Source organism: Camellia sinensis, chromosome 3, assembly GCF_055761805.1.
Source record: "Camellia sinensis isolate YWXY chromosome 3, ASM5576180v1, whole genome shotgun sequence".
In the NCBI taxonomy this organism is placed as follows: domain Eukaryota; kingdom Viridiplantae; phylum Streptophyta; class Magnoliopsida; order Ericales; family Theaceae; genus Camellia; species Camellia sinensis.
Genome location: NC_138963.1, coordinates 95,995,057 through 96,006,254, shown reverse-complemented (window position 1 = coordinate 96,006,254; position 11,198 = coordinate 95,995,057). Strand labels below are relative to the sequence as shown.

The window sequence follows — 11,198 nt, the reverse complement described above, 5'->3', positions numbered from 1 at the left end:
CTTGATCTTGGTCTATAAAAATAGTACTTGGCTTTTTCCCAAACATTGCATGCGAGAAAACTTCAAATAACCACTCAAATGATGATGTGGTTTTATCATATAGTAATGCGGCACCAAAAATCATTGTCATTCTAAAATGGTTAAAACCAGTAAAAAGAGCAAATGGTTGATACTCTTAGTTTGTTCGAAATGTTGTGTCGAATAAAACTGCATCCCCAAAATTTTCATAATCTGTAATCATCTTATGGTCAGCCCAAAAAATATTGGTTATCATTTCATCAACATCCAACTGAATTGCATAGTAAAAATATGGATTATTAGTAGCTTGCTTATGAAAATATCTCAACAAAATACCTGCTTCACTATATTGCAAATTTCTCTGTCTTTTTTACATGCAAGTAGCTCTTTTGGTCTTCTCGCGTGAATCCTACAAATTCCCTCTTGCCTTCTTGGGTACTAATGAGATCATGTGATGCCTTGAGTGATAAACCAGTAGCATTAGTTAATTCCATATTTATACCTTGAGCTTCAGAAACCTTTATTTGAGATGGCATCATATGAGCACATTGAGAAAGGTGCATAATATGGTTATGAGTATCATCAAACTTTGTAACAACCCATTTCAATAATTCATGATCTAAAGAGACATACATGAATGCTTTACAAATAGTTTTGGTGTCTTGTTGAGGTTGATTTACCATTTCACTTCGTTTATCTTTTTCTCCCTCTTTACAACAAACAAACTTTCTATTAACCATTATACCATCTTTATTGCTTTTCTTATGGTAATCTCTTCCAATACTAAATCCCATAATTCTTCCATATTCATTGTAGAATTGATATGCAATTTCCTCCGATTCAAACTTAGTTCCAAGACTTGGTGTGTGCTCTTTTAACAATCTGCCATTATCTTCTATACTCCTTTCAAGTCCATCGACCTCCATTAATAACAATAGTTTGATAATAAAATAAAAAGAGAAGTAATTAACAAATTGCATGAAGTTCAATCCTAGCAAAAATAAGCTCAATTTTCACAAAAAATAAATAAATAAATAAATAAATAAATAAAATAAAATCAAGATTTGCCTTCAAACCAACAATTTCACATCTATTTTTCGTTTTTCTTTTTTCTTTTGATTACAAGTATCACATCGCTTTTGGTTATAACTTATTGTAGTATTAATTACGACTTGGTCATGATTAGTGACGAAACTAGGAGAATACCATGGAAGGTCATGGCCCCTTGTTTCTATGAAAAATATTATTTGTCATATGACTTTAAAAATATATATATCATTTATATATAAAGTGGCCCCCTGTATAAAAAATATATATCTCATTCTTTTCCCAACTGGTATTATCTTTCTATTTTGCACCCAAAAAACTTATTCATCTATTAGAGATTGCTTCTACGGTATTTATTTATTTTTCTATGTATATATATAATTTATATATCATATTCTATATACATGTGTGTTTTGTATATGGTGGGAAAAAAAATATATTTATCTTTTAGCCTCTCCGATAATGAAATCTCTGTTCGTCCTTGATTATAACTTATTGTGATATTATTTGTGACTTGTTTTGATTATTATTTTAATTATGATTGAAAAAGTTTTTGATCATTCTCTATGTGATCTACGGTTATGACTAATAATTATTATTTTTAGTTATGAAATTCATATTTGCGTATGATATACACCCTTTTAAGGATGTGGATTCAAGAATAACACACACACGCACACACATATATATATTATACATACACATACATATATATATATATACACACAAATAATTTACAATACCTAAAATAAGAGAGTAATTGAGTAGGAGATGATGTTGTGAGTGAAGATTGGCAATGGAGGCTGATGATGAATCACTATGAGAATGGTGGAAAACCCTTCTGTGTCCTAAATAAGTGTACTTTTTGTCTTTTTGAACTAAAAAATTGAGGTTGAAAATATGGATGTTTGGGTTAACTTTTTGACTTTTTATGGAAAAATGTGTAATAAAAAATTGTAAAAATTGATTTGTAGGGAAAAATTTGAATTGGGAGTTGTGCAGCCGTAATTGTTGACTTTTGGTGAATAGTGTTAACTTTTTAACTTTTTAAGTAATTTTTTGACTTTTTGACTTTTTTGTAAGTACCCAAACTTGGCCTAAGTTTCTCCTTTTTCCCTAAAGTGAACCCTAATTATAATTTTAGGCTAAACAACAAAATGTGGTCACAGGCTTGTGTTTCTTTTTTTATTTTATTTTTATTTTTTATAGCTTTTCCTAAATTCAACCTAAATCTAAGGGCTGGTTTGGCTTATCCTATATAAGTCAAAAAGTCAAAAAGTTACTCCAAAATCCAAAAAGATATCACTATTCACCAAAAAAAAAATTAAAAAATCAATTTTCTTCAAAATCACTATTCACCCAATTGATGTGTGCGGCAGTGCTGTGTGCGGCAGTGGAGGAAAAAGAAATGATTGGGTGTGATTTTTACACACACCGTTGTTCGTCCCATGGAGGTCATCACGGGTCCCGTTTTGATAATCTGAACCGTTCAATATGTAGAAATCGTCAAGTACTATATGTCTGCAAAAAATCACATTGATCGGATATCGATAACTATATAATCAAATCAGTTATGTACAACAAATGGATGGTGTTATAATTAATGATTGAAAAATAAATAAATCTGATAAGATAGCTATCGATATCCGATTAACGTGATTTTTTATAGGTACATAGTGTTCGACGAGTTACACACATTGAACGGTTCAGATTATTAAAATGGGACCCGTGATGACCCCCACGGGCCAAACAATACCGTCCAGTGCTTTGTACAAAAATTAGCCAATAATTTCCAACCCCAATTCACTCCAGCCGGTTGTACGGCTGGGGCCCACCTCTCTCTAATCATCTCTTACACACTTTTTTTATACAATTTTTTAATACACATTTTTCTATAAAAAGTCAAAAAGTTAACCCAAACCTCCATATTTTTTTTTCAACTTTTTTTGTCCAAAAAGACAAAAAGTGCACTTTTTTAGGACACCCCAAACCAGCCCTAAATGTTGTTCTACAGCAAAGCAAGACGACAGCTTGCATGTGATTTAATTTTAATAAGATAAACGATGTCGTTCCGCTGTCACAACATGGGGCTGTGACACCACCTACCCCGTACCCCCATCCTCGGTGTTTCAGTTATAACAATTGTCTGAATAAATCCACAGCTAATACAAGGGTGTGTTTGATTGGGGGATAAGTGGGGGATAAGTGGGGGATTATTTACTATGCGGATTGTAATCCGGAGGGAGCATCCAATCTGCCGTTTGTTTTTTTTTAGTCCGCTGGACATGGAGTCCGGTTGGACTCCTTATCCCCCATATGGGGGATTATTGTGTCCTGGGGAAGGGTGTGGGACAATTTTGGAGGGATAATCCACTGTTGGGATTAGGTGGTAAAATGACCATTTTGACCATCTACTATTTAATTATGTATTATATTTAGTAAAATTCAATAAAATTTAAATGTCTCAATTTAAAAATAAAATAATTTTATTTAACTTTTTATTGATGTTTTATTTATTTAATTTTTTTTAAAATAATTTTTTATAGATATTTTGTTGATGTTTATATTTTATTTAATTTCATTATTTAAATTTTAATAGATATTTTATTTAATTTCATTGTTTAATTATTATTATTTTTAAAAACAAATTTATTTAAAATTTTAATTAAAAATAACATATTTTTATTGATATTTTATTTATTTAATTTTTTAAAAATAAATTTATTTAATTGTGTAAAAAATAAAATAAAATAAAATTTTATTTAATCTAGATAAAAATAATTAAAATATTAAAGATATGTTTAATATTGCTATTATTTAATAAACTATTGAAAAAGGGTAAAATAGTCTTTTGGTCATTTATCCTATCCAGTCCGTCCAACCAAACGTTAGATTCACTAAAAATAGTCATTTCCAGACATTTAATCCCATGAAAAAACAAACACGGGATACATATCTAATCCAACCAAATAGTCTGGGGAATTCACAGTCGTAGGACTCAAATCCGATGGATTCTAATCCCCTCTTATCCAGTCCGTCCAATCAAAGGGTGTGTTTGTTTTGAAGGATTATGTTATGGGATTGAAAATCTAATTTATTGTTGTTGTTGAAAATCTAAGAAAATCTAAGAAAATCTAAATTTTTTTAGTGTTGTTGAAAATCTAATTTATATATTAAATAAAATTATTTTTTATTGTCGTTAAATTAAAATTATATATTAAATAAAAAATATAAGTTATAAATTATAAATTTAACTTAATTAAAAATAATAAATTAAAAATTATGACCTTATAAATTAAATTTTTTTAGTGTTGTTAAATTATAAATTATAAATTATAGATTACAAATTTAAAATTTTATATTAAATAAAAATTATGAATTACACGGGTAAAATAATCCTTTAAACATTTATCCTTATCCAGTCCGTCTAACCAAATATTGGATTAACTAAAAATAGTCCAATCCAAACATCTAATCCCATGACTAAACAAACATAGGATACAAATTTAATCCAACCAAATAATCCCATTGGGCTTGTTTGGTTTGTATTTGAGAAACATGTTTTGAGATAAAAAATACGAAAATTTGTTTGGTTTGATTTTTTTTCAAAAGATGTTTTGAAAAATTATTTTGAGAGAGAGTTTTGAAAAAAGTGATTGATTTGATGTTATGAGAGAGAGATTTGTTTGAAAAACTTGTAAACCAAACAAGTTTTGGAAAAATTTATTTAGTTTGATTACTTTTGAAAACTTATTTGTAGAGAATTTTTCCCAAAATTTTTTGAGAAACACAAACCAAATAAGGCCATGTATCCTGAGACTAACAGTCCGATTGATTATAATCTCCCCTTATCCAGTCCGTCCAAACAAACACATCCCAAGGCTACGAGACTTCTTTGGCAAATGCAAATTTTTAGACAGAAAGATCAACATACAGTATACACGATCATAACAATCATTAGGTCCAGACAGTTTTTTGCCAACAAATTGACCAATCAAACACACACACACACACACACACCAAAAAAAAAAAAAAAAAGTAAAATTTTGTTTTAGAAATGCACACAACAAAGCTGCGAGAGAGGGGTGCCTATAGAAAGTCATCAAACAAAGCCCAGACAGGATAGACTAGAAGAATGATTATGCCAACGGAGTTGGAGACACCACTACTCTTCGTGAAGGAATTTCTGAACCCACCTGACGCTCGGATGTGTTCTTGAAGCAAGTAACATGCGATGGCAAGACATATTATAGCACCAATAAAACTGTCCCTCAGTGTATCAGCAATCAAGCTTGGAGCTACCACGATGAGGAGAATCAATGCTCCTGGCATTTCTAGCCAATCTGCATTATCATTCATATGATATGATCACGTATATATATCCTTCAGTTACTAGTAGCCATGAAATGAAATCATTTTTAATTTTCTTATGTTTTAGACGATCACTAGTGTGTGTTAGGATGACAATCGGGTAAGGCAGGATTGCATTTTGCTTCCCCGAACCCCAGGAACCGCTTGTCCCTCTGCCCCCACCCCAAGTACTTAGAAGTAGCTTCATTGGTCAAATCACCTGATATTAATTCAACTTAACCACAATGTTGAGGGATGAGTCTCGTTCTTGGCTCACTTTGTTTTACACCTATCTATTATAAAAGGGGGGAAAATATAATGGGTGAGGGCTAGGGCCCTAACCCCGTTATAGAAAACTGTTGGTAAGGGAGATTTTATAGTGCATAGACTTGGAGGTTGTACATAAGCCATGAGTAACATATACATTAATACTAGATTACTTATAATCACATAAAAGTGTAAACAAGAACAATTGATGGAAAAATTGAAAGTAACATTGATCGTACCAGGAAAACGTTTGGGGAAGAAGAGACGCAATACCACAGCGATGAAAGCAATCCATTTTCCAATCTCTCCGCTGCATTATCAGACAGATTAAAAGCAGGAAAAAAGAAATTAAAGTATGAAGCCAAAGTAGCAAAGATAATCCGTTTTCACCTGAGCAAGCTGAACACTAATGAAGGAAGACTGAAGAAAATGTATGGGATTAAAAGTGCAGTAAGAATGTTGGTCCTCCAGTTTGTTCGATCCAAAACCAACAAATAACTGCAGCAATCATAAGAAAAGGCAACAAATGAGATTGTTAGCTATGAAATTTTTACTCAGAAAAAACTAATAAAATGGAATGGAAAAGAAAATTCATTCAATTTGACCTCACGTTACAGTTTCATATATGCCAAACACAAATGAAATTTTGTAGACAAGTAGGCAAGTAGACAAAAATCAAGGATTCATAACCTATTGCAGCACCAAAGAGGGGGGGGGGGGGGGGGGTCTATTTCCTCATAATCTGCTTTATTATTCATATATACTTTGTGATGAGGGTTCTCTTATAGGGGAGATATCAAATTCAGTGCAAGTTTTAAAAAATAATTACATGTTAGTGATAAACTTTATAAACATTAAAACATTAAGCCATGAACTTCTCCATGAATGTGTAAATAGTTTTTGAAAGTACCGATGGTGTGTAATTTCTCCTTGTTTATATGCTTTTTCCTTTTTATTTTCTTGATTTCTGAATTTAGCTTAAAATTTTCTAAGTTCTAGAACATATAGTGGAGTTTCTAAGTAAAAAACATCATTGAAGTCGGAGTTTCTTGCTACTAAGGTTTGTAGTATACAATGAATGTCAAAAATATGCTAACTGCAAGAAGAACCTTAAACTCTAAAATTGTGTTGGTCGGAGGATTTGACGAGGGAAATGAAAAGAAAATCAAATTCTCCAACTAAACAAAGCCTAAAGGCAAAGATAATATTTAGACATTCATACAAGTAGTTTTATGGGCAAATTACACTAGCAGTCCCTGTAATTTTGGACTTGTGTCAGTTTAGTTCTTGACTTTTCAATTGTGATATATTTGATTTTGAATTTTAAATTTTATTCCAAACAAAGACAATCAAAGATGTTTCCTTTGAAAACGGTCAATTTCAAGAGCAAAGTCGTCATATAACGTATTTTGTATTGGTTAACTTATGTGTTGTTTGCAAAGTAATAGCTTCTTTTTTTTTTTTTTTAATGAATAATGTTAGAACTTTCTTAGTTATTCGATTCGGTTTTTAGAAATTTTTTCTAAGAGACTAAAAATTAAATTGGTGAATTTTTTTTTAAAAACACATCATTTTTATATAATTTTATCTTTTGGGAGGATAAAAATAAATTTTTTTTTATATTTATCTTCGTTAAATTAGTTTTTACTTTTTCAAAAGTCATACATGGCAACAATTTTGATGTCATTATTAAATCAATCTATTAAATCAAAAAATCTAAAACTAAAAACATTTCATATTAACATATCGATTACACATTAAGGGGTTGTTTAGAATAACCTAAATAAGTGCACTTTTTGTCTTTTTACAAAAAGATGTGCAAAAAAGTAAAGAGGTGATGTGATGAAAAAAAGATAAAAATATAAAAAGAGGGATTATTTTGGGTATGCCAAACTTGGCCTAAAAGTCTAATAACTATTTATTACATGTAACCATCCAAAAATATTTGTTAATAACAAATGCAACCATCTATTACGTGATAACCATTCAAAAACATAAATAAAAACAACCCATTACATGATCATTATCTAAACACATACTAAAAATTAATTTGGTAAAAAATAAAAAAGTAAAAAGTGAAAGATTTTATTATTTTTATATAATTTTATCTTTGGTGGCTAGAAATAATTTTTAAAAATTTAAAAATATTTTTTTGACATTTATTTTTGTCAAACTATTTTATATTTTATCAAATTGACGATTTTGTCCTTAAAATGGAACAATAGTGTCTTCAATTGTCTTTATTTGGATCGAGATTCAAAATTTATGATTAAATGTATCACAACTGAAAGGTCGGGAACCAAAGTGATAAAAGTTTTAAACTATAGGGACCATTAGTGTAATTCTCACGAAGCAGTCATAGAACTATCTGCACATATTATAAATAAACAAATAAAGAAGAAAGATATGGGAATTTATGATAAAAAAAAAAGTAATTGAAATTATTAAGCGTGAGAACAAGAACAGATTTAGGATTTGAATTTTGAGGGGGTAAAAATACATTTAACTTCTCATATTTTAAAATTATCTCATTAATGACTAGTATAATTTTTATAATTTTCGGGGTCCGCCCTCCCTGGATCCATCCTTGCGTGGTTGTTCTTATAAGCTACCACAACTCAATTACATAGTTTAATTACTCATGATGCATCTCTCATTTAACATAAATTAATTTTAAAAAAATGTAATTTAATAGGAGAATATTTAATCTGAAAGGAGTTTTTACACTATATTCTGTTTTAATTACTGATTAGAAGAAAAAATTGCCACTTTTAAAATCAAATAAGAATTGGAGAATAAAAGTACGAAAAAAAAAAAAAGTAAAAATAACTCACTAGAAAGATGAAAATTTTGTTTACAGATATAGAGTTGAGTCTTATAAATTTAGTGTGCTAGAAAAAAAATAAAAGAAAATTTCAGTACACGGTAAGTTTTAAAAAATAATTATAAATAAGTGACAAATTTTATAAATATTAATAATCAAAATTATAAATTTTTCTATAAATTTATAATAATTCTCTAAAATTACCACTGAATGGTAATTTTTCCAAAAAATAATCACAACCAACTAAAAGATTCTGAACAATTACGAACAAAGCTTAGCCTTATATTCCAAAGAAGGGGGTCCATTGCATAAAACAGAAGTAGTGAATTTTTATAATACACACCTCACCGGAGGATCTGTTTGGGTCCGTGAGGCCAGAGCTTGTTTTAATAATTCAAATCATTTATTTTTGTTAAATATTTCATATATTTCATTTATAAAAACACAATTGTCTTTACTGGATCGACTAACCTTTTTTTTATGATTCAGAATAATTAAAATAGGGTCCATCATAGGCTCTACAAGTTCAAATGACTATGTTTAGTTAGAAAATTGGGGAAAGAATTTAGAAATAAAAATAGGAAAGGAATGTGAAATATAAATAAATATATATTTATATTTTACTTAATTTCACACATATTTTCTTGAGTACCCCTCTAATCACCGCCCACAACCCCACAGCCACGTAACGGGGTGATTGGAGGAGCAGAAAAAAAAAATAAAAAATAAAAAAAATAAATGTAACCAATGAGAGCGAGGGGGTCAAAAGGGTGGGGGAAAAGGACATATGAAACATTTTTGTATTTTTTTTTTCTTTTTTTTTTTCAAATCTCTTCTCAAATCCCTCTACCAAACACAGAACACAGCTTTACTGTCTAGATTTTGAACCGGAGGGCATCTCATTCTTTTCTCATATATATTACTCTTTTCATTCTATCTTTTCTAACTTTACAGCACATTTATATCTAAACATTTTGAATCCAAAAAGTCAAACTGATCAGGTTGGATTTCAATTGCAAGGTGAAGAAGTAATTAAGGAGAAAATGGGTTTAATCAAATGAAGAAAATGAAATGATCTCTGAGAGAGACAGAGAGAGACAGAGAGAAGATGTTTACATAGCAGCGATTGAAGCTATCCATTGAAGAAGAACAGAGCCCAGACCGAGACCAGAAGTGAGCATGATGGCATGACTTGCGAACTTCTTTGCGGCGTTCCCCAGATCTTGCAGATCAGAACTTATCAACTCCGTTGAAGTTGTTGAACCCGTCGTCTTCATTGCCAAAAAATTGTTCTTAACCATTTTTCTCTCCGATCCGATGTTCTCTATGTGAAATCAACATATACATATATATATATATATATAGAGAGAGAGAGAGAGAGAGAGAGGGGGAGGGGGTTGTTCAAGTAATCAACAGTGGTCAACAGTGCGGTAAACATCTATATGAATTGGAAAGTTCCAAAATTAAAGAGGTTAGATATTTACAATTTCTGTTCCAACAAAAAAAAATATATATATTTACAATTTTAAAATTTTAAATTTAATTTTTGGGTTATTTAATTAAAATATGAACTAAAAAAAATTAGTATGTTTGGGATGACTTTTTAATTTTTTACAAAAAGATATGTAAAAATTAGAGAGAAAATAAAATCTTTAATTTTTGGTATAAATTATTAACTTTTTTATTAATTTAATAATTTTTTGACTTTTTAAAAGATTTTCAAAGGAGTCCTTACTCCCGATTATGTAATAAGAGAGCAGGTCATATATGATTGAGGCTGTTTGGAGTTTAGTTATTTTTAGATAAAAAAAAAATAATCTGTTTGAGTTAATTTTTCAAAATTTGTTTCTAGTTTTCCTTTATTTTTACTCAATTTTTTAATATTTAATTGGCTAAAATATTTTTAAAAGATACTACAAATAGGCAAACATTTACTATTGTTTTAAAAGTTTGAAAAACACATATTTTTGTATGTCAAAAATATCATTCTAAACTTATTAAGGCCTAGTTTGGGAAGACTAAATAAGTGTACTTTTTGACTTTTTATGAAATATGGGTTGAGTTTGGGTTGGGTTTGAAGTGATGTGTTAGAGAGGTGATGTGACTTAAATAAGATAATGTGACTTAAATAAGATAGTGACTTTTTGACTTTTTGTCTTTTTTCAATCATGCCAAACTTGACCTAAATATCGCATAGCAGCTTACATTTACCAAACAACCAAACACCCTCTGCAATTCAAACATCTTTCAACATCATAATATGATTATTATTTTAATAATTCTATTATTTTTCTACTTTTCTTCTATACATTCTTTATAATTGGATTTGAATGAAATCGCAAGCATGAAGCATTGCCACATTTGAAATAAAAGATATGTACAGATCGTTACTTCCATCTATCTATTACTATAACAAGAGAGTGGCTTATGTGTAGTTCACCAAAAAATTAGACTGTCCTGTTTTGTAAATGAGATGATACCACTTCATCATTTTGTCTATTTAATGGTTCAAATTGCATTGAAGAAAAAAGGTAATGGTTTTGTCTCATGTAAGCATCACGTTCGGCGATGTCCCTTCCCGTCGTTGCCCTTTATTTCCTCACCCATGGCCAGCACAGCATCGTTCCATGTCATACACCTATTCCTTACCCATTTCACCACATAAAAATTAAAAAAATTAAAAAATTAAAAA

At 29.8% G+C, this 11,198-nt stretch overlaps 2 protein-coding genes across 2 annotated transcripts; both read right to left on the bottom strand.

The window, feature by feature from the left end:
* Window positions 1-362: 362 nt before the first annotated feature.
* Window positions 363-944, bottom strand: LOC145821704 (protein FAR1-RELATED SEQUENCE 5-like). Its single transcript, XM_082918254.1, has one exon. It carries the CDS (start codon window positions 942-944, stop codon window positions 363-365), a length of 582 nt encoding a protein of 193 aa, XP_082774380.1.
* Window positions 945-4,959: 4,015 nt separating this feature from the next.
* On the bottom strand, window positions 4,960-10,007 carry LOC114274575 (cold-regulated 413 plasma membrane protein 1). Its single transcript, XM_028216532.2, has 4 exons — window positions 9,623-10,007; window positions 6,073-6,180; window positions 5,922-5,992; window positions 4,960-5,408 (listed from the first exon to the last, which is right to left on the bottom strand). Exons 1-4 carry the CDS (start codon window positions 9,805-9,807, stop codon window positions 5,155-5,157), a joined length of 618 nt encoding a protein of 205 aa, XP_028072333.2. The 5' UTR covers window positions 9,808-10,007; the 3' UTR covers window positions 4,960-5,154.
* Between the last annotated feature and the right edge of the window lie 1,191 nt (window positions 10,008-11,198).